Below are 24,796 nucleotides of genomic sequence, written 5' to 3'. Positions count from 1 at the left end.
GCAGCTCCCAGCTTGGAATGCCTGAATGCTGCATCTGGATGGAGGGCAGTGTGACCAGAGGACTTTGTCAATGTTTATGCCCTACATTAAGCTTACAAGAGAGTAGTCATTGACTATTCTTTCAAAACCTACTTTCTCTTTCAAAACCTACTTTCTCTTTCAACACACCCAAACAAATGGTACAGAGGTCAAATGCTTAAGCTTTTTCATTAAGACCACATCAATGTGAACTGTACAGCCTGTGACATGTACGTTTATTTATTTGATTGATGTCAAGAATATTTCACTCATACGATGGCGACCATCATTATGGTGGGAGGAAACTGGGCAGAGCCCGGGGGAAACCCACGCCCTTCTGGCAGACCTTCCCACGTATGGCCGGAGAGGAAGCCAGCATGAGCTGGACTTGAACTCACAGCTACCACATTGGTGAGAGGCTCCTTGGTCATTACGCTGTGCTAGCGCACCAGCCAACTGAGGCACGCAGAGGCCCCGTGGCATGTATAAGATCAACAGCAAACCACAGCAGATCAGTAAAACATCATTCAGTTGAACTGCCCAACTTCAGTGTGTACCTGTCTCATCAGAGCAGTGGCTTATCCAATCTCATGTTACTGTACACCCTAGCTTATAGAGGAGCCAGTTGGCTATGCATGATTACCAATAGAAAATTATGTAATCACATGAAAATTCAATTCCTTTTTTTTTTCACATTTTTAAAACATCAATTTTCTGCCAACACATTGTCCTCTCCATGTTTGTGGATACAGTTGCGTATTATCTTCAGAACGTGACTCAGTCGTCTGTCTATGGCCGTATAATGGGGATCATGCAAGACAGGGGAGATAACCTCGTTCTCCAGAACACCCTTTAAAACAGCCCCAAGGTCTCCGTCTTCATGAATCAGCAACTGTTCCCAGGTGCTTTTTCGCAACCTAAAATGAAATCAAATCAAATCAAGTCTGAAGACAGGTTCTTGACATTTTTAAAAACCTTTGAAGTAAGTGGTAAGATTCAAGGATGAATCTTAAGTCCAGTATTGTATAAAATGACCATCTTGCTGGCTTCCTCTCTGGCTGTACGTGGGAAGGTCTTGCAGCAACCTACAGATGGTTGTGGTTTTCTCCCAGGCTCTGCCCGGTTTCCTCCCATCATAATGCTGGTCGCCGTCGTATAAGTGAAATACTTTTGAGTACGGCGCAAAACACCAATCAAATAAATAAATAAATAAATAAATAAATAAACAAACAAAATGAACACGTGATTACAAACAAACTTCAAGTCAGCCTAAACTATAGCACAGTTCACTAATTATAGTCCAAGAGCAGTATATATGAATGTAGAGGCAACCTCACAGATCACCTGCCCAATAATGGGAGTAAACCAGCATGTCCAGTATCATCACGATTTACTTATCTGAATCATAATTTCTGCTTTACTCAAGAACATTTCTCTTACAACAATGACATCTTTCCAGCAATATCGTGGGAAGAACTGAGCAGGGCCTAGTGGAAACTTACGACCATCGCCAGGTTGCTGTACACCATCCCATGTACGACCGGAGAGGCCAGAATGAGCTGTACTTGAACTCACAGTGACCACAATGATAAGAGGCTCCTGGGAGACTGTGCTGTGCTAGCATGCTAACCACCAGGCCCCGAGATAACAAAGCCATTTTAAACTTAAGTCAAAATTACAATCATTAAACTTCGCAAGTTCTTTTTGGTTATTATACCTGAAATTTGTTTTACAACAACTTAAGCAGAATTTACATTACCAAGCAATATTCAATAATAATAATACGGACAATTTCAAGAGGTATCTAACTAGGGTTGCGTGGACGTCTAATACTTAAGCGGTAGAAAATTTGTATTGACTGAATTAGCAGGAGCAGAAAATTTCCATGTCTTCTTGAATTAAATTCGAGACCTTACCTGCAGCACTGTATGATGGGAGCTAATATCGATGTCTCATCCACATTGGGATTTCCAAAGCTGAAAATGTAATACAAAACGCATGTTTTAATATCTCATTAGTACTTGTATACCCCAAACTTTACTTAATTTTCTGTTGTGTTATGCTGTCTCCAGGATTTTGATTCATTTGATTGGTGTTTTATGGCGTACTCAAGAATATTTCACTTATACGATGGCAGCCAGTATTATGGAGGAAGGAAACCGAGCAGAGCCTGGGGAAAACCCACAACCATCCACAGGTTGCTGGCAGACCATCCCACGTATGGCTGGAGAGGATGCCAGCATGAGCTGGACTTGAACTCACAGCGACCGCATTGGTGAGAGACTTCTGGGTCATTACGCTGTGCTGGTGCACTAACCAAATGAGCCATGGAGGCACACAACGAAGAAACAATGCAAGCGGAAATGCTGTTACTCTACACATACATATGATTGTACATGTATGTATTAAAGTAAACTTTCATCTGTCTATTTATACAGTACTATGTACATATTCTAACATCAGTCTGTAATTGTCTCAAAGCACTAATCCAACTTTGGCTGCAGAAAATGACTGGTTGGTTCGTTTGCTTGGGATTTTGTTGCTTTACACATCTCAGCATCTTTTATATTATTTCTGCAATTTCTTGACATGTTCCCTGCAAGCTGAACTCAATGCCGAAATATTTCTAGTGCTGCCTCATTAAAATGATGTTACAACAGATCTGGGACCTATGCATGACAACAGTCCCACAGTCCTTGGTCTACTCACTTATACTGAGCAACCAGTCAGGAAGGCACCAAGCCAGGGGACAAGAAGCCACGGAAACAACAAAAAGTACATTTCCCAAGTAATATGAATCAGCATACAAACTCACTCCGTCAACCACTTGAGAAAGGAGGGAATCCACAAATTCCTCGTCCGAGGCCGGGATTGAACCTGCAGTGCGATGTTCCTTTTGTTCAAAGGGTTGATCATTTGACTCTCAGCTATCTGCTTTTATGTATGTACACTGGTCACCTTATCTTGCAGCAGAAGAACAGTATGTATGCATACTGGCTATCTTTTGGGATTATCCAGCAGAAGGACAGCATGTATGTATACTGGCTACCTTTTGGTATTATCCAGCAGAAGGGCAGCATCTGACAACTGCTTTTGTGTATGTATACTGGTTACCTTTTTGCATTATCTAGCAGCAGAAGGGCACCATCTGACAACTGCTTTTGTGTATGTACACTGGTTACCTTTTTTGCATTATCTAGCAGCAGAAGGGCACCATCTGACAACTGCTTTTGTGTATGTATATTGGCTACCTTTCTGCATTATCTAGCAGCAGAAGGGCAGCATCTAACATCTGCTTTTGTGTATGTATACTGGTTACCTTTTTGCATTATCTAGCTGCAGAAGGTCAGCATCCGACATCTGCTTTTGTATATGTATACTGGTTACCTTTTTGCAATATCCAGCAGCAGAAGGGCAGCATCTAACATCTGCTTTTGTATATGTATACTGGTTACCTTTTTGCATTATCTAGCAGCAGAAGGGCACCATCTGACAACTGCTTTTGTGTATGTACACTGGTTACCTTTTTTGCATTATCTAGCAGCAGAAGGGCACCATCTGACAACTGCTTTTGTGTATGTATATTGGCTACCTTTCTGCATTATCTAGCAGCAGAAGGGCAGCATCTAACATCTGCTTTTGTGTATGTATACTGGTTACCTTTTTGCATTATCTAGCAGCAGAAGGGCAGCATCTGACATCTGCTTTTGTGTAAGTATACTGGTTACCTTTTTGCATTATCTAGCAGCAGAAGGGCAGCATCTGACATCTGCTTTTGTGTATGTATACTGGTTACCTTTTTGCATTATCTAGCAGCAGAAGGGCAGCATCTGACATCTGCTTTTGTGTATGTATACTGGTTACCTTTTTGCATTATCTAGCAGTAGCAGGGCAGCATCTGGTTCATCTCTGAACCTTTCATAATGGTGACGGTCACCATTTCCAATGAGGTAATCAAAGATGGCTGTATCCAAAATGTCCAGGAGCAGTGGGCTGTGTTGGAAGACACGAATTCCCTTGATTTTATCACAATAGGTATCATCAGTTTCCCATCTAATGAATGAGAGAAAATTTGACATCATTTATTTCTTCTGTTAAGTATTTTTTTTAATGTGTTTTTCCGCCATTTACTGCATTTCACCCAAAGATTAGAATTTTTCAAGTAACACATTCTGATTGGTCCATCCATCTTATATGGCCATTCAAGATGTTATTTTGGAGATTTTGGAGATTAATTTCTTATCAAAAAGTTCTTCCATTATGTGACCTCAAGTCTGCTGTGCAAGAATGATACAAGAAGGGATAATCAGCTCTGGGATTCCTTTCCATACGTTGAAAAAGTACAACAGAAATGAACACAGAAATTATCTTCAGCGTAATGACCCAGGAGTCTCTCACCAATGCGGTCGCTGTGAGTTCAAGTCCAGCTCATGCTGGCTTACTCTCCGGCTGTAAGGTCGTGGGTTTCCCCCAAACTCTGCCCGGTTTCCTCCCACCATAATGCTGGCCGCCGTCGTATAAGTGAAACTTCCTGAGATGATATTGCCAGATATGATGTATGTCACTGATGTCAGCATATGCCTTGTATTTATTTATTTATTTGATTGGTGCTTTACACCGTACTCAAGAATATTCCACTTATACAACGGCGGTCAGCATTATGGTGGGTGGAAACCAGGTACAGCCCAGGGGAAACCCATGACCATCCAGAGGTTGCTGGCTGACCTTCCCACATACAGCCGGAGAGGAAGCCAGCCTGAGCTGGACTTGAACTCACAGCGACCCTATTGATGAAAGGCTCCTGGGTCATTACGCTGCACTAGCGAGCTAACTAACTGAGCCACGCAGGCCCCATGTGCCATGTAAGTATCATCAAGTTTAAAATTCACTTGGAACAACTCCAATTTGATAAACAATATACAGAATATAGGATAACAAATTTATTTAATTTAGACGGAAATTGTTTTTTGTTTTTCTTTTAAATTTACTATTATAATTCATACTTCGCATCATGTGATTAGTATTTTACACCACATATATCAATTTCTTAGTAGGTTTTTGCCTACAGTGATTTCATCATTTCATCATTTCACACTTTACTGAGCTTGGAGTTTTTTTCATAATTTCACACTAACAAATCTTTTTGTAGGTTTGTGGCCCAGATCTTTGATTGGCTGCACCAGAATTCCATAGTTTGGATGTTCTATCCGCATGCTTTAACTCTATACATTTATCACCATCATTTTATCTAATTTACAAAGCTTGGATGTTATTTCTGAAAGTTTATGGCAACAAATGTTTGCTATTGAGCTTGACCATAATTTCACACTAACAAAGCTCAGACATGTTAGATGTTCTTTCTGCATGCTTGTGCTTTCAGCTGCTTGCCCTCTTTTTAAACCATCATTTCACACAATAATGCTTGGATGTTCTTTCTGTACGAGTTTGGCAGCTGATATTCGTATTGCTACACCACAATTTCACACTACATGTATTTAAAGCTCTGATGTTGCTGCTAGAGATGCTTGCCTAGCTGTACCACAATTTCACACACACAAAACTTGGATGTTGTTTTCTATAGGTTTGTTCTTGTTGACGGTTCCTTTATGATAGAGCAAAACTTCATACTTACAAAGCCTTGACATTTTTCTTGTAGGTCCGTGCCCATGGATGCTTGCTCAGCTGAAGCTTCATCTCAAGTGGAAACCATAACGCTACAACGCCTTCTAGAATATTTTTATCTGCACAGACCCCATCATCTTTGCCCAAACAATACAGACACTTTCCATAAAAGCATGTGTTACTTCCTGCAAATATAAAATACATCGTAGCAGAATGTACCCCACTGATGTGCAGGCATAAAAAACAAAACAAGCTATAGTGTCATTTGTTAAAAACAAGGCAGGACATTTCATTATTTACCTCTTAGAACAGATTTTACTGTGACTTTTTACATTGTCAACATCATCTTAAAAAAGTGATGAAGAGTTACAAGAATGCATTTTAACACAAAAATCTACAAAAGTATCTATTTAGTATATTTATAAACTGCATATTCTTTCCTTAATTTTGTTTATACAAACAAAACAGACTGATGCTTAGTATATATGTTTATAAGCTGCGTTCACATGATGTGATTTGTCGGATCGATTCATTGAATTCAAGCAGTGGAATGAAAATGGAACTATATTTTACGAAGGCATTCAGACGATGCCATTTTTAAAAAGCTAAAAATTACATAAGGTGGTGAATGCTCTATTTTCATTTTCCGACAATTGCACCATGTGAAAGCGGCTTTACCTCAACACTGATAAAGATTCATGTATTATTTACTGCAGGTCAAACTGCACCCTTTGTACCATTCGTGAAAAACGTCTTCAGTAGTGCAGGTGACGCAACAGGAATGATCTCTGTGTCCAGATTAATTCGGCGACCAACAACTAATGGAGCCCGTCGGAACTCTAAAATTCTGCAAAATATGAGAAAAACACTTAATTACTTAAAACTAAAATGATGACATTAAATAATGAACTGATAATTACCATCTACAGTGTTAAGAATACACTACCAGTTTTTACTCCACATGTAGGACAAGTCAGCTATTTACCAGCTACACTTGAACAGTATTTTTTTCAGGTAAATCTAGAATTTATTTACTTATTTATTTGATTGGTGTTTTATGCTGTACTCAAGAATATTTCAGTTCTACGATGATGGCCAGCATTATGCTGGGCAGAAACCGAGCAGAGCCTGGGGGAAACCCACAACCATTCGTAGGTTGCTGAAGCCTTCCCACTTACAGCTGGAGAGGAAGCCAGCATAACTTACATCTAGAAGCTGTATGTACATGTATAGTTGTTTCACACTGTGTGGAATTGATGTCATGTTAAGTCATCTTTTAAATCATCAGTGAAATATATGTTCAAGCCAAATCAGCGAGGGATGGATTAAAGGTGCAGTCACACCAGAGCTGCGAATACCAATGATCCCTGTGAATCGTCAATTGAAGCCGATTTGTACTGATAAAAACCCACACAAACTTTTGTAGTGACACAGTCTATACTGATGTTTTGACACCTGCAGGACCTCTTTTCATCTGCAGCAATCCCATGATAGCATGAAATGAAGGCTCTCTGAGTAAAAAATGTGCACATGATTCAAGAAGACTGTTCATGATGCCCGGAATAAAAAGATTTCGTATACAATACCCACCTGTCACCTTTGACTTCAGCTGGTTTTTGTGCCTCACAATCCCCATGACTCATCACATGATCAATCCAGCATTTATGATGACTCCGTACTATTTTTTTTATCGCAGATTAATTGTTATCTGCTCGTTAATTAGGCGTAACCAGACATTTAAATACAGTACTTCGCCCACAGTTTGTTCTGTACACTTTTAGAAAGCACATAGGCCTTAAAATGATACTTGTGATACCAATTAAAGCTTACATGTAATTTTTCACAGAAAATTACAAAAATTAGAAAATTCACAAAAATTGTGAATAATTGATAAATTATAAATCAAGTCATTGCCAAAATCTGCTGGACGTAGGTTCCGAGTTTACACAAACAAACCGGCAGTTTTAACGGCTCTCATTGGCTGAGAGGCAACATACCCTCAGCATAAATTACAGGGTGTTAAAGATCGAGGACGCGACAGACTCAGCGATTTATGCCAGCTTTGCCGTTTTCCCGCTTTACGTGTATGGTGAGGAAAAATCACAAAATTATGAAGCAGGCACCACCTTATAGAAGAAAATGTGCTCTTTTCAGCCTATAGTGTCATTTTTAAAGTTTTCTTCCACTTTAAACGGTGGAAAACAGTAGCCATGCAGACATGCAAGTCTGCTGTGGTGAGATTAGGCTTTATCCGAGTTAGGCTATTAAAACACAAGCCCAACAGAACATCTTTATACTTAATGGTCATATCACAATATACATGTATATAAAGGGCCCAGTTGGTTACCGCGCTACCGCAGTGTAATGACCCAGGAGCCCCTCACCAATGTAGTATAAGTGAAATATTCCTGAGTATGGCGTAAAACACCAATCAAATAAATAAATAAAATAAATAAATACAATATATATATATTTATATAATATATAGGTATATCATACCCATGGAAGGATCGAGCTTACCTATTGAGATGGAAGGCTGCGACTTCACCATTGTGACGATCCCTGCCGATATATGGGGATCCTGACAAAATCGTATCTCTTTTGTACCTTTCACGTAAAATGAATGAAACAACAAATTAAACATGTAAAATGTTCGTAAACCTCATACATGTAAACGTTTATCAATTCAAGACATTCAAGACAAATCATCCTAGTTGTCTTTTTGAGAATGCAGTGAATATATATATATATATATATATATATATATATATATATATATATATATATATATATATATATATACACACATGTATGTTCATTTTACACAAAAGAAAAATACACTTGTCAATCATGAAGTTATTTTTATATTTGTCATGCAGTGCATTTATAATGTAAGTTATATAACTGTACAGATACTTTAAATGCACTAGACACCAGTTTTATCTTTAGTTTGGTTAGCAGGTACACCAGTAATGCTGTATTTCATCTAAATTTTAACTTTCCTTCAACTTATTCTCTCAATTTATCGGGCCACTTAACAGTTTCATTGGGAGTTTGATTAATATCTTATGAGAAAAACTAATAGGTGCTGGAATAAAAAAAAAAACAAAAAAAAAACATGAGGCCTATAATATGTGCTTCTCAAAGTGCATTTGTACAGGCAAATGCAAGGGAAACGCAATAGTTCAACCACAGGTTATAACATGTTCACAGCGAGCCTGTGTGACCATGGGTGGACACATTTGAGGGGGCTCATCGAAAATTCTGTACTAACTGAACCTCCTCATTAAATCAAGTACTATTATAATTACTATTATCATCACACCTGTACACTTGCCTTGTGATAGCCCAGACCCAGGGGCAATATTTAACCCAGGTGTGAACCTCAAACAACCAAAGTGGTCTAGCAGAGGCTTTAGGGCTTGATTCATGTTATTCCTCCATCTAAACTCGATCATGACCAATTAAGAGGGGCATTCATGTATGTTGCTATGGCAATCTGGTCAGGTAGAATGTTATGACATGCCCTAGCATCATCACTAGAAACTATTAGTCAACTATTAGTTAATGGATGTGGTTAGTTGAACATCAGGTGAAAGTGTGACAGCCAGTTTTAATATATGTACCGGTAACCATGACAGCTGGTGAAGGCATGAGCTATGTAAATAAATACAATCAGCCCAGCTGCACATTGTATAGCTGGTGAAGGCATGAGCTATGTAAATAAATACAATCAGCCCAGCTGCATATTGTATAGCTGGTGAAGGCATGAGCTATGTTAATAAATACAATTAGCCCAGCTGCATATTGTATAGCTGGTGAAGGCATGATCTACAGCTGTATGTAAATAAATACAATCAGCCCAGCTGCACATTATATAGCTGGTGAAGGCGTAAGCTATGTAAATAAATACAATCAGCCCAGCTGCACATTGTATAGCTGGTGAAGGTATGAGCTATGTTAATAAATACAATTAGCCCAGCTGCACATTGTATAGCTGGTGAAGGCATGAGCTATGTTAATAAATACAATCAGCCCAGCTGCACATTGTATAGCTCAAACTATTAGAATGAGTATTTCATTTCAACTTTGGTATGCACATGTAGATTATTTTTTTATTTATTTATTTATTTGATTGGTGTTTTACGCCGTACTCAAGAATATTTCACTTATACGACGGCGGCCAGCATTATGGTGGGCGGAAACCGGGCAGAGCCCGGGAGAAACCCACGACCATCCGCAGGTTGCTGGCAGACCTTCCCACTTACGGCTGGAGAGGAAACCAGCATGAGCTGGACTTGAACTCACAGCGAGCGCATTGGTGAGAGACTCCTGGGTCAGTACTCTGCACTAGCGCGCTAACCGACTGAGCCACGGAGGCCCCTATGCACATGTAGAAGTGCATTAGGGTATACAAATGATATTTTTGATGCCAACACTTCAAGTAGAAGAAAACATATAAATGATGTCAGATCAGATGAAAAACATGAAAACTTATTTGTATATATGGTCTTTTTTTGGAGGACAAAAGGATATTTGAAAATATTATAGTATGGTGGGTATTTGGGACCAGCTGTTTTTGTTATCATGACCTGGGATGGTCGTATGCGTTGTGATCGTAATGGTTGTTGTCAGAATCGTCATTAATATGGTATAAAGTCCTATCATGTAACAACTCAAGATCTGCTAACATTAACGACTGTTGTTGGTCAGGTGAAGGTGACCACTACAGGTCAGCCCTTCAACCCTGACTCTAAATCCAACTTTCTGTAATTCTAAAGGGTTCAGGTAACTCAGTAATACAGAATCTACCTTGTACTAACCATTGTGCTCCTATCTTAACACAGATATGTACATGTACATGTCTGACCCCTTTAATCCCCCGATGCTTAAACTGCACTTGACTGGTCAGTTGTTTCATTATACAAATTGATTTCTACTGGCTTGATTTATTTATTTATTTATTCGATTGATTTTTTACGCCGTATTCATCTATTGACTTGATACTATAAGCTATTTCAAACAGTAACTAAACTTAAAATGGTGGTCATAATACAGTCTATGCATAACAATGTTTGAATTAATTATTTATTAATTGAATTAATAATTTATTTGAATTTGTTTTCATCCCAATATATGCATTTAATCTGTAATACGATAAAATTTTTTATACAATTAAAAATATAAAAATGATCTATACTCCACTAGGAACACATTTGTTTGCTGAAAAGACCAATTTCTATAGCGTAAATATATTTATTAAACATGTGTTATGTCCTCATTTACAGCAGGCCTATAGGACTGTTGTGCGAAAACAATATATATATACTTGTACACCAAGTGGTGGTCCCTAATATCCACCATACACTGATTCCAACACTAGGGGAATGACATAATACATAGCCACAAAGCATACCCAAGCTAATCCTTGATGCTTTAATTAAACGAGCCACAGACAGCCCAACAAAGAAAACATTATATCTGGTATCGCCATCTCATTATTTAGAAGAACATATTAATATAAAACCCATTGGTTTTTCCAGAACACTTGCAATTATTTGTTTCTGCGCTGTCAAGAAAGCTGATTGTTACATTTGATTTGTAGGCATGAGCACAACAAAACCACAGATTTTATGTACACACTGGAGTGGTTTTCCATGTTTCTACCACTGAATGGCTCTAACGGCATAAATGTACCGTCATCTCCCATCGTTTACCATCACAGTCAACTTAAGAATAAGGGTCTTTGTTATATGAGTGTGTTTGTTTTTGATCCATCATAACAAATTCAATAACCTCCTAACAATGATGGCTCAGTGAAGAGGACAAAACAACCCTTTTAGTAAAAATTAAGTACAACTGACCCCATGAAGTACACTTATTGACATATGTATTGTATACTGATCTCTCATGGTCTCAACCGGGAATTGTAAACTTGGTGCAACACCATTTCTCACAAGTACACAGCCACGTGTAGTTCACGCATGCAGTTTAATTAATTAGTGCAGTTACATTATCACTGTACACAGAACATATATTAAGTACATACAGATAACTTGTGTGGGAGTTCAAGGGTTTATATAACAACAGACTGCGCAGTGTAATGACCCAGGAGCTAATGAATGTCCAGCTCATGCTGGTTTCCTCTCCGGCCATATGTGGGAAGGTCCGACAGCAACCTGCAGGTGGTCGTGGATTTACCACGAAAGTAAATGTCCCACAAACAAAACTGAATTCACATTAGCGCCTGATTTCCCAGGACCATTGCTGGAAACAGTGATTGTGAATCCCATGTAAGCTTACATTGCCTGCTGGTTCATCTTGCCATTTTATATCTTAAACTAGAGGTTATAAATAAACTTGGGAGCTTTTGAAGTCTTTACATGGTCAGACAAATGGCAATTAACTAATAGCACAATAATGCATTGCAGATTATATATGTATTCATTTGATTGGTGTTTTATGCAGTACTCAAGAATACTTCATTTATATGATGGCAGCCAGTATTGTGGTAGGAGGAAACCGGGAAGAGCCCATGGCAAACCCATAACAATCTGCAGGTTGCTGTCAGACCTTCCCACTTTATTACAACAGGAGAGGAATTCAGTCGGCATCAGGTGGGCAGTTTATAGAAGGTAATTATAAAGGAGTTGGTCATTTTAATAGCTGTTACAAGCCATGGATTTCTACAGACAGTGAGAAACTTGTGGAAAAAAATTAAGAAAACAGATTTCGAATAATGTTGTAGACAGACTGTAGTGGCCATTCACATTACAACTCAAGCATATACATGTACAAGATGTCGGCTCATGCAACTCTGTGCTTGGATGATTTGTAGTAAACACAACTTTTGTACTGATTTATTTCTTTATTTGATTGGTGTTTTATTCAGCGACGGCCATCATTATTGGGGGAGGAACCCGGCTGAGCACAAGGGAAACCCACGACCATCCGCAGTTTGCTGCAGACTTTCCCGCGTACAGCCAGAGAGAAAGCCAGCATGAGTTGGACTTTGGCCATGGAGGCCGCCACAATTTGAATTGATTTATTTATTTATTTATTTGATTGGTGTTTTACTCTGTACTCAAGAATATTTCACTTATACGACGGCGGCCAGCATTATGGTAGGAGGAAACCGGCCAGAGCCCCGGAGAAACCCACGACCATCTGCAGGTTGCTGCCAGACCTTCCCACTTATGGCCAGAGAGGAAGCCAGCATGAGCTGGACTTGAACTCACAGCGACTGCATTGGTGAGAGACTCCTGGGTCATTACACTGTGCTAGTGCGCTAACCAACTGAGCCACAGAGGAACCAACCTTATTTGAGACAAACAAATATTACTACTGATTCTAAAACTCAAAGTTTCCATTAGGAAATCAGTGTGAGCAACAGACATCAATACTCCTTTCTACATTCACTAGAACTCTCTAAATCGTGACGCAAACAACCCAGTACGATAAAACGGAGAGAGGTACAATAAGAAAGTGCATATTTAAAGTGTAAATTTCAAAATCAGACGTATAAAACTTGGTCTAATCAACCATAAAAGTTATATTGCTATGAAAGAAATGGTTGCTTTATGGGGATAACCTGCCAAAAATGTGCTCTTGGTCAAAAACGCCAATTTTTAATTTTTTTTATTTATTTATTTGATTGGTGTTTTACGCCGTACTCAAGAATATTTCACTTATACGACGGCGGCCAGCATTATGGTGGGTGGAAACCGGGCAGAGCCCGGGGAAACCCACGACCATCCGCAGGTTGCTGACAGACCTTCCCACGTACGACCAGAGAGGAAGCCAGCATGATCTGGCCAATTTTTTAGATCAAACGAGGCACAATGTCTTTAATTTTCAGTATGAAGATCAACGTGAACCAGAAGAATATCGTCACAGAAACGTTCACGTGTGTATTTCTACGTGCTGTCAAAAGTTTCGTTCTGGTTAACATTGGTCTTCATATGTAAAAAATAAACTTTATAATGTGATCAGCTTTGTCATGTTTCGGCAAGTTTAAAGTTTTGTATTTCGGTTGTGGTAGGTCAGGCATCCTTCAAAGTATACCGAACTAACAAAGTTACTGTGGAGAACAAGTTTCACTTCGTGGAAGAGTTCAAATCTTTATGGCTCTGTTTTTTTATTCTTTGGCAACATACTTTCCCTGTGAGTCAAGATATAGGGTCTTGTGCATTAAATAAGTGTTATCATGAATTAGAATGGATAATTGTTAAGCTATGGTATTTAAACTAATTTTAATTATAGCGAAATCATATGTGAATCCTGGCAGAGAGCACATGTCGTTCTTTAGCTGTCATTAACATTAACACGTTAATATGCATAGCAGAATTATAAACCTGAACATCTGTGGTATATGTGTTTAACTGACTGGTGCAAAACTGCATACTCAATGGTTTCCAGAAAGTTAATTACATTTATGGTGCAGTGATTTTCCCCACTCCACAGTGTCAGATGCAAAAAACAAAACAAAAAAAAGCCCGATATTTCAGTGTGATTGGAGCAGTCTACCATTTATCGATTTTATGACCTATATACTGCTTCAGTGTATGTTTGGAGCTTTAGAAGTGGCATGCTTACCATATAACAGCAAAAGACGAGTAAAACAGAGCTGAAAAAGAAGTACCCTTACAAGTGCGTCAGCGGCTGTCACTCACAGCTACAGTCAGTATCGCTTTTTGAGGTGAACAGTTTCTAGCGCTGGGGTTGCCCTTTGCCATACCAGGCCCTGTATACTAGATATGGGCAAATTTTTTATTTATTTATTTATTTGATTGGTGTTTCACACCGTACTCAAGAATATTTCACTTATATGACGGCGGCCAGTATTATGGTGGAAGCAATCCGGGCACAGCCCAGGGGAAACCCACGATCATCCGCAGGTTGGCAAATTTTTTACCATACTACTACAGGTACATGTACATGTACATGAAGCCAATGTGGTAACTTCACTTGCAATATGATTTCTCCGCACCCCATTGTTCTCTCAGAATGTTTCAACATATTGGTTGCAGGCGGTCGAAAACATTTAAGAAATAGGGCAGTTCGTTAATAAGACGTCATCACATTGGTATCTAAGAACTCAACATACAAAACACTACACAGCTGTGGCTTGAATTACTTCATGAGCTACTACAGTGTGAAGACCTGTATGTTTTAAAAGGAGAGTTAATTGGCAAGGATTGAGATAGTCTGAATTGCTTTCCTAAACTGTACAAAAAAAAAAATGCAATGTATCGAAGCCGCTGTCATTAGTTTCAGAAGATAATATAGAAAGAAAAGTTTTCTTTGGCGTCATCTATCGCAAACATATAGCACCAAATGACATCGTACTTTCAAACGCTCTTGACATTCTAGCACAACTGCCTCACTCAACATCATATCTGCGCAATTCAACATCACACAAGAGCATTATCATCTCACATCAGGAAAATTTTACGGAAACTGCCAAAGAATTTGTTTTAAGAACTGTTTACTTATAGGGGATAAATAATGTTATTTGTCACAATAAAATATTTTGTGAACTGCGATGTTAGCTCTGTTCCTAGGGTATCCTTCATATCATGTTAATATTTCCACCAATCTTCTCTTAGAACTGAAGTAACACTTTTAGGCTTCAGTGTTCACCATTGCCATACTCAGCCAGTGGTTACATGCATGTCCACAAGGAAGGCAACACACTCAACTGACATCCTGACAAATGAAGGGCGCTTCATGGGTCGCAGTAAATAATTGATTCCTAACGGAACAAAATAATTAATTGAAGTGGAGAAATGACTCCTTCTATGACAGCATGAATAAATGTAAAAAATGGACCAGATGCACTGAAGTTCTGATCGTTGGCATCTGTGTTGCTTTACGTGTACATGTTAAAAAGATATTCTACATGTAGTTTTAATTTTATTTATTTATTTGATTGTTGTTTTACGCTGTACTCAAGAATATTTAACTTATACGATGACGGCAGCATTATGGCGGAAGGAAACTGGGTAGAGCCCTGGGGAAGCAGACATCAATGCACAGGTTTCTGCAGACTATTCTAGTTTTAAAAACTTTCTGATAATGGAGAAGGCAACCACATAGTGCCACCCTCATCCCCTAACCCAAACACCTGGCACTTTGGCACATTATCCCATCTCAGTTTAATGGAAGCCCTAGCCACTGATGGGAAACCATCCAAACAAACCTCTACCTTGCAAATGCTCACAGTAAACAACCAGCTCACCTTGCAGAGTGCTTCTCAAGATGCTGAATGGGGGACTAATTAATTAAAGTACTGTACCTTACAAAGCGCTAATGGTATTACCGCTTGCAAAGGGCTCCAGAGCTCCTGTCTTGTTATTAAAAGTGGTCATGGGGAACCATCCCATGTTGCAAATGCCTCTGGGTATAAACAACTCCATATTGCAAACTACTCTGGGTAAACCACTCCATGTTGCAAAATGCTGAGGGTAAACCATTCCATGTTGCAAATGCTCTAGGTAAACCACTCCATGTTGCAAAATGCTCAGGGTAAACCATTCCATGTTGCAAATGCCCTGGGGAAACCACTCCACGTTGCAAAATGCTCTGACTTGGGAAACAACACCATCTTGCAAAGTAAGTGTTGATCGGAAACCAACACCTCTAGCAAAGTGCTGATGGAAAACCAACACCTCTTGCAAAGTGTTCATGAGGAAATAACCTCATTTTGTAAAATGCTGAATAAGAAACCTTAACTCAACCTTGCAAATTGCTAATCAAAAAAACATTAACCCATTTTGAAAAGTCTAATATCGGAAACTATTTATGCACCGTTTTCCTCATATATGCCTACTGAATGCCAAGGATAGGATGCCTTCATTACACCTGCATAGGAGGGGACTATAGAGGTAAATAATAAGTTATTTAAGTAAATAATAAGTTTTTTTTAAGGGTCAATTTTTCTTCAGCAGATCAAGTACTCTCATTACTGAACAATGTGTAGTTTCTGCCATATTCAGAACAGTGTTCTCTCAGGATTGCATGATTCAATGTGCAACTTAAATGTTGAAGTTAGCAAAATAATTAAAACATGCATAAATCCATTTAAACATGCTTAATTGCTCTGATAAATAGATATGACACTGTTGTTAATCTCTTAAATGAGTTTTGACATGTACAAAATATACACAAATAAAAATACACAAAAAAGTTTTCCTCACCACATGGGTTTGAACGCCACAATCTGACCGTGTTTCAAGCGTAGTTTAAGCTTGAGTTGTGTCCCTTTGTGACCCGTACTAGCTTGTGTGATCGGATATGATGCCATAGCATTCAAAATGGCCCCTGTAAATAAACAAAAGAGGACATTAATAAAGATTTAATAATATTTTATGGAATGGGTAATGTGTTGTTGCCCTAATTCTTCAACATTTGCACATATGAAAGAGCAAATTTCAGTGCAATTTATGAATGTTTTTAATGTGATTTTGGAGACAAAATTACATTGGTTGTATTTGCCAATTTCAGGGCTTCACAAAAAAAATTACGCTTATCTGTCTACACAGAATAACGCCCTCAGAACTCGCTTCAATAAACACCTTACAAACTTGTGAAAAAGTTCAAGAATACAGTACGTGGACATTTAACAGCGTCTGTCACATCACGTGAATAGTTGTTTATTTGATTGGTGTTTTACGCCATACTCGAGAAAATTTGACTTAACCATAGATGACCAGCATTTGGGTAGGAGGAAATCAGAGTTTCAGCCTACAACCATCCGCAGGTTGCTGGCACGCCATACCCACCTTACATGCCAGCATCTGTGGCATGAATAATATGGTCACTCTGGTATACATAATTACATGCTATATTATTAAATTGTTAAGTACCTTATACAAGTGCACTAATTGCTTTAAAGGTTTTAACCCATGTAATATGTTCAAAAATTTATTCCTTGAGTCACAAAGTAAATGTATGTAGTTACAAATCTAAATTGAGTTAAACAATTTAAATTATGAATTGAGTTGATAATAAATCAACTGGTGGAAAATTACATAATATTATACAACACCCCATATGGCCTGTGAAATCTAATCAGGTAACATACAGTATTATATAAATGTCTGTATAATCAGAATTAGAGCTGGGCCTCCATCTTCAGGGAATGGTTGTTACATCATATATGTTCAGCACTTTGCTTCGCAATGCCCCCACCCACACACAAACTTTAAATCTCCATGTCTAACAGCCTGGTAACACTAAATAAAAATTATTATATCTTCTGTATTTTAATTAAGCTCCTCTGGATAAAAGCTACATGTAGTCAAGGAAAAATGATGTATTATGTTGTTTTCTGAGAGAGCACTAATTTACGATATAAGCACAGTTTTACATAACCGCATGCATGAAAATATCATTGGAGACAAAATCGCCACATGGAGATCACTTCTTACAAAGAATCACAATTACAGTATTGTGGGAAGAGGAAAACCGCTCTGGAGTAAACCACCGACCTTCAGCAAGTCACTCAAAAACTTGCCCATGTGTGACGTTCAAATACTGAGATAATTTGTGGAAGACAAGTGCATGTTCAATGAACATTATCAGACACATACATGTAAATATACACATATATAGCTCAACATATCTTTTAAGCTAACCTTCATTATACAGTCATCTTTGCAGATGTGTCCCCCTCTTGGCAAAGTTGTAAGTGTGCCAGGGCAGCACGAGGACCTGAGCCTGTAGCTCTCACCAATGGGGTTGCTGTCAAGCCCACTTCATGCAGGCTTCCTTGCCGGCTGTAAGTATATGAAGGTTTAGCTAATAGTATTAGACCTGTGCATGGTCATTGGTTTCCCCTGGGATTTGCCCAGTTTCCTCACACCATGCCAATATGTTGGAGTATTTGAGTATATCCTAGCCACCTCAAGCTGACGAACCATAAAGTTCCACTCTTGAACATGCATGGAATCCATGATATTCCTCCACTTCCACTTCTTACATGAAGTTTGCCGCATGAAGATCACTTCTTACTTGAAGTTTGCCTTATGGACATGTTTGCTGCATGGAGATCACTTTCTTACATGAAGTTTGCCACATGGAGATCACTTCTTACATGAAGTTCGCCATAAGGGGATCATTTCTTACATGAAGTTTGCCGCATGGAGATCACTTCTTACATGAAGTTTGCAGAATGGAGATCACTTCTTACATGAAGTTTTGCCGCAAAGAGATCATTTCTTACATAAAGTTTGCCACACAGAGATCACTTCTTACATGAAGTCTGCTGCATGGAGATCACTTCTAAACGACTTGAAATCTGAGCACTACATGACTTAACATCAACATCTGCTGTCACGTATGGGGAGCGAGAAAGTTTCCAAAGGTTAATGGTTTCCACTACCAATGAAACTAAATGACTTAATAGGGTGATAATAAGGAACTATCTAAAAAAATAATGGATATATACCATTCATTTACATTAGTCCACTGAACCAGTTTATTTGATAATATGTGTTTTACCACCTTATTTTAATGGTGGCCGGCATAATGGTCGGAAGGAAACCCGGGCCGAGTCTGAGGGGGGGGTGGGGGGGGGGGGGGGGGGGGTAAGCTCACACCATTCACAGGTAATTAATACCATACTGACAGCCCATCAGTATATTTCTGTGCATTCTGTACTGTACCTGGCTAGTTACACATGTCTACATCTCAGAGGCCAACATGTAGTAGAAGTAAATTATGTGAAGTGTTTATGCCTGTCTGATATCCCTCTGGTGCTCTATAAACTCTACTTTCTCATTCTCACCTTTATAATACACCCTTGACATATTAAGACAAACAACCTACTTTAGCAATGTAATCAATACAATCAGCCTTTACATGTGTGTAATCAACTTAACATGCAACCCTTCTACAGCAACGACAATCCGCAGTCTACCTGCGGCTTGTATATATTCCCTATTTGGCTCCAGTTCAATGCAGGACAAACGGGCCTTAAAGACTATTGGCTGGAGAAAACATTACAAGAAATGTTCCATTACGTTTATAGATTACATCGCTATGCACTCAGAACTGTAGTAATCAGAGCAAAAAAAAAACAAACTCAACCTACGTCTATATGCAGTGCCATGACTAAGAAGTTTTAATGCTCACCCAGCAGGAAATTCTGTTATTTACATGGGGTGTTTTATGGGTGGAAGATGACAGCATATAGACATACACATGCAGTCTGCAGTAAAACATGACCATACACGTTTATGTATGTGAACACATGTAACATTTCACTCTTGCCTTACACAATATTCATTTTTCTCATTGGTGTTTTACGCAGTACACAAGTATGACAAGTCATAAATTTACATGTGTGTGAAGGTCATCAGAAGTTAGTGGCTGTAAGTCACGAGGTTTGCCAGCCATCTGACAAAGGCCGATGGTTTTATACTCTGCTAGAGAGCTCTCGAATCCTCTGGTCGTGAAAACTTTATGAGCACTACATGTATGTGAGTGAGCAAGTGCTTAGGGTTTAAAGTTGTACTTTTTACAAGTTTTTAGTCATACGATGACGAAGGAGTCCTTAGAGTGCTTGTACGTGTAATGTGCCTCCTTGTTGCAGGACGGCTTTCCACCGCTCTTGAATCTATGACTGCTTCACTGAGACAACATATTGATATGACCGAAGGCAAGTAAGCCCACCCAACCCATGCTATTATTCTGATATGGGTCAACCAGTCTTTGCACTATCTCTTTAATGCTGAACGCTAATCGAGGATACAAGTACTATACATAGCGGTGTTAAACACCAGGCAAATTAATATAAACCAATATTAAAATAGTGTACTAATTAGCAAAACAATACCATCCTAATATCTTATCAAACAAATCGAAACCAGTATATCAGTAAACTATCACTACACTTCATATCTCAATATAGGTATTGTAAGTACTAAGTGGAGAAGTTTTTTTACTAAGTACTTTCAAGAAGAGCTTGTATAATGAAGATTTGTGATCAGCATTATGTCTAGCACAAAGTGCCATCACCATGGGGCATTTCGGAATACAATTCATAATTAACCGCTGATTGACAACTGATAAACTCTCCCTGTTGGAAATAGACAGCTGATGAGGAAATGTACTGGACACTCCACAGGCACAGTCATGACTTCCGTAGTTTCCCTAAAAATTCGCCCCCCCCATAATACATTTTAGAGGTAAAAAAATATTACTTTTAGTGCTCAAAAAATTGCAGTTTTTAGGTTGGACATCACTTAACTTCCAAATAACAACTTTCTAGGATCAACAGAATTCTAAGAACCATGACAAATGTGCTGCATAGTCTTTCACACAATTTTAGGTCAAACACAGCAGTCGGCATTTTACAAATGTATTGATTTGTTGGCCATCAACCAGAGCGACGATCAACGAACCCCAACAGGCCAAGTTTATACAACAACACCAGCGGATCCTCACCCTAGTGTACCACAATTACGATGCTGGTTGATGTGAGATTCAGAACCACCCTGCTGATTGGTCATTTTAACTTGTCAATAAATTCACCATAATCTCCTAAATGGAACTGCCAGATGTTATTCAGACAGTGCCAAGGGATCTTGGCTGTCATGCAAGGACATTTCAATGTGATAAGAAAAGCCAATTGAATGGTGCGATAATATTGACCGAAAGACACATTTGGGACCATACTCAGACAAGAATATGTTTTGTGTTTGTCACTGATTTATTAAATATAAATTTAACTATTATTTGTAATTTCTTCAAACACTCATGATTTCATATTCCCTTTTAATTACTGGGATGGTATTATATATATATATATATTATATATATAATATATATATATATATATACACACACACACACAACACACACACATATATATATATATATATATATGTATATATATATATATGTATAAATATATTTAGGAAATAAATAATGAAACTCCTTCTTAACTTTCTACAATCTGTTATATCCCAACTGCAGTTTCAAACATCATGTTATTTTCAAGGAATATCCTTGAAAATATCTGGCATATTCCTTGAAAATAACATGAAGTTTGAAACTACACTTGGAATATAAGAGAATGTAGAAAGTTAAGAAGGCGTTTTAATATTTTTTTTTTTCCTATGTAAATTCTCCTCACCAGGGGATCTTTCTCTATTTCTTCAAACATATATATATATATATATATATATATATATATAAATATGTGTGTACGAGTTATCTACTGAAAAAAGCGAGTTTGAGTTTGATTATTTTTGTTGCCAAAAGCAGTAATAGTCCTACTATATCACATGACATGTCTAATTTTAGGCAACTTTTCCTGACACTGATTTACTGGTCACTTGTGCCAAAATGTTCTGGAGGCACCTCTTTCCTTCAGGAATTTGTTTCATAGGTTCACAGATGTTCCATTCCTCAATTTTTGTCCATTATTTGTCCTGAAATAGCTTTTTGTGAAACCTTTTCCAGATGGCCATATTTATGGTAAATATGATAAAGCTGGCTCACATTTTTGTGCCACAGTACCACTTTTTATCTTTAGCGAGGGAAAATCCCGACTCGAAACCTGTAGGTGGCATTTTAACAACATATTAAGTAGTGGTTCAAATTTGTTGGTGGATGGAACTAATGAAGCCATTACTCTGTTAAGGGTAAAATTTCTTCTAGCAAGAGGAAGAGTAAATGTAACCCAACCTTTAAATTGCAAGTTTAAAGCCTCAATGCCCAAATTAAGGCAAAAAATACATAAGCCATGAATTATGTGCAATTATTGGTGGAAATTAAATGCTCTAACTCAGCTGATACTCAATATTAAATGTATGGTTGAGACATTCTGTATTCTGATCCTCCCAAATACAACAGTCAGAGTGGTGAAGATAGCTTCTCTTCCAATATTGGCTCGCCACGACATAGCGTTAAGCCATAATCACTCATTCCAATATTAGCTAGGGAACACAAAGAGTTGGTTTAATCCCAGCTTGGACAAGGAATCCCATTCGTAAGGTCTTGGTGGCAACAAGTTTTTGACAGTTAATTCCTGCAAGCTTTGGCTGATCAGATTGCCTTACATGAAGTTCATATACAGATAACAGCATATACTTATAACAGGACATATATATAACAGCATATACATATAACAGCACATACACATAACAGTATATGCATATACCAGCATATGCACATAACAGCAGATAGATATAACAGCATATACATATAACAGCACATACATATAACAGCATATACACACATGTATAACAGCACATACATATAACAGAATATGCATATAACAGCATATAACAGCACATACATACAACAGCATATACATACAACAGCGCATACATATAACAGCACATACACAAAACAGCATATACATATAACAGCACATACACAAAACAGCATATACATGTAACAGCACATACATATAACAGCATATACATATAACACCACATACATAACACAGCACATACATATCACAGCATATACATATAACAGCACATACATATAACAGAACATACATGTACATATAACAGCATATGCATATAACAGCATATACATATAACAGCATATGCACAAAACAGCATATGCATATAACAGCACATATATATAAGAGCATATACATATAGCAGCACATACATATAGCAGCACATACATATAACAGCACATACAATATAACAGCACATACATATAACAGCACATATAACAGCACATACATATAACAGCACATACACAATACAGCATATACACATAACAGCACATACATATAGCAGCACATACATATAAGCTCTCCCCACTGGTATGAAAGCGGTGAAAATCTGTGAGTTAATGTGGGAAACTTCGCCAGTGACAAAAATTGGGTGGTTTATACTTACCATTGTTCCTTCACCCACAAACTGATTGCCATTCTTGTATGTACTGTATTATAAAGTGAAATATTCTTGAATAGGATCTTATGCTGCGATTAAATAAATAATTTAATAAATAAAGGCATGATTTGTACAGAACATGCACATGTTATTATCTTGTAAAACATGGAAACCGTTTGGTCATAAAAATAAATCTGCATACAATTTTTTTTCCAGTTTTGTTCAGAAATTTCAAATCGTATTGTTTTATACTATTATTATATTCTATAAAACATCAATTATTACATGCAGGTGAACCTCAGTACACATATTCAAATATGTATAGCCAGGTGTGTAAATAACTTTTTGAGGAATACGGTGATGCCCGAGAATCTCCAAAACCCATTCAGTCCAGTTCGTGTCTTTAAGATTCCCTATGTTATGTTTACATGTGAACTTTGTCAGGTGCCAAATAGTTTGTATCTGACAAGGCAGACTTTGATGACTAACAAGACAGATTTTGATGCCTGACAAGACAGGATTTGATTCCTGACATGGCAGACTTTGATGCCTAACAAGACAGGATTTGATGCCTAACAAGACAGGATTTGATGCCTGACAAGGCAGACTTTGATGCCTAACAAGACAGTATTTGATGCCCTAACAAGACAGGATTTGATGCTTAACAAGACAGGATTTGATGCCTAGCAAGGCAGACTTTGATGCCTGACAAGGCAGACTTTGATGCCTAACAAGACAGGATTTGATGCCTAACAAGACAGGATTTGATGCCTGACAAGGCAGACTTTGATGCCTAACAAGACAGGATTTGACGCCTAACAAGACAGGATTTGAATGCTTAACAAGACAGGATTTGATGCCTGACAAGATAAGATTTGATTCTCTGAGAAGACAGGATTCGATGCCTAAAGAGACAGGATTTGATGCCTAACAAGGCAGACTTTGATGCCTAACAAGACAGGATTTGATGCCTGACAAGACAAGATTTGATTCCCGAGGAAGACAGGATACGATGCCTAACAAGACAGGATTTGACGCCTACAAGGCAGACTTTGATGCCTAACAAGACAGGATTTGATGCCTAACAAGGACAGGATTGGATGCTTGACAAGGCAGACTTTGATGCCTAACAAGAACAGGATTTGATGCCTAACAAGACAGGATTTGAGCCTAACAAGGTAGACTTTGATGCCTAACAACACAGAATTTAATGCCTAACAAGACAGGATTTGATGCCTGAGAAGACCGGATTTGATTCCTGACAAGACAGGATTTGATGCCTGAGAAGACCG

General features: G+C 38.2%; 1 protein-coding gene across 1 annotated transcript in view; it reads right to left on the bottom strand.

The window, feature by feature from the left end:
* Positions 1-307: 307 nt before the first annotated feature.
* Positions 308-24,796, bottom strand: part of LOC135480378 (glycosaminoglycan xylosylkinase-like) — a 59,419-nt gene continuing 34,930 nt past the window's right edge. The window contains exons 4-10 of the mRNA XM_064760207.1: positions 16,839-16,962; positions 8,161-8,247; positions 6,378-6,487; positions 5,651-5,825; positions 3,883-4,071; positions 1,935-1,994; positions 308-935 (exon numbers count right to left, since the gene is read on the bottom strand). Coding sequence (XP_064616277.1) covers positions 725-935; positions 1,935-1,994; positions 3,883-4,071; positions 5,651-5,825; positions 6,378-6,487; positions 8,161-8,247; positions 16,839-16,962 — 956 coding nt within the window. The 3' untranslated portion in view covers positions 308-724. The remainder of the gene's footprint in view (positions 936-1,934; positions 1,995-3,882; positions 4,072-5,650; positions 5,826-6,377; positions 6,488-8,160; positions 8,248-16,838; positions 16,963-24,796) is intronic.

This window comes from Liolophura sinensis, chromosome 13, assembly GCF_032854445.1.
Source record: "Liolophura sinensis isolate JHLJ2023 chromosome 13, CUHK_Ljap_v2, whole genome shotgun sequence".
NCBI classification, from domain to species: Eukaryota; Metazoa; Mollusca; class Polyplacophora; order Chitonida; family Chitonidae; genus Liolophura; species Liolophura sinensis.
The sequence above is the reverse complement of the archived record's forward strand: the minus strand, read 5'-3'. Positions and strand labels throughout refer to the sequence as shown.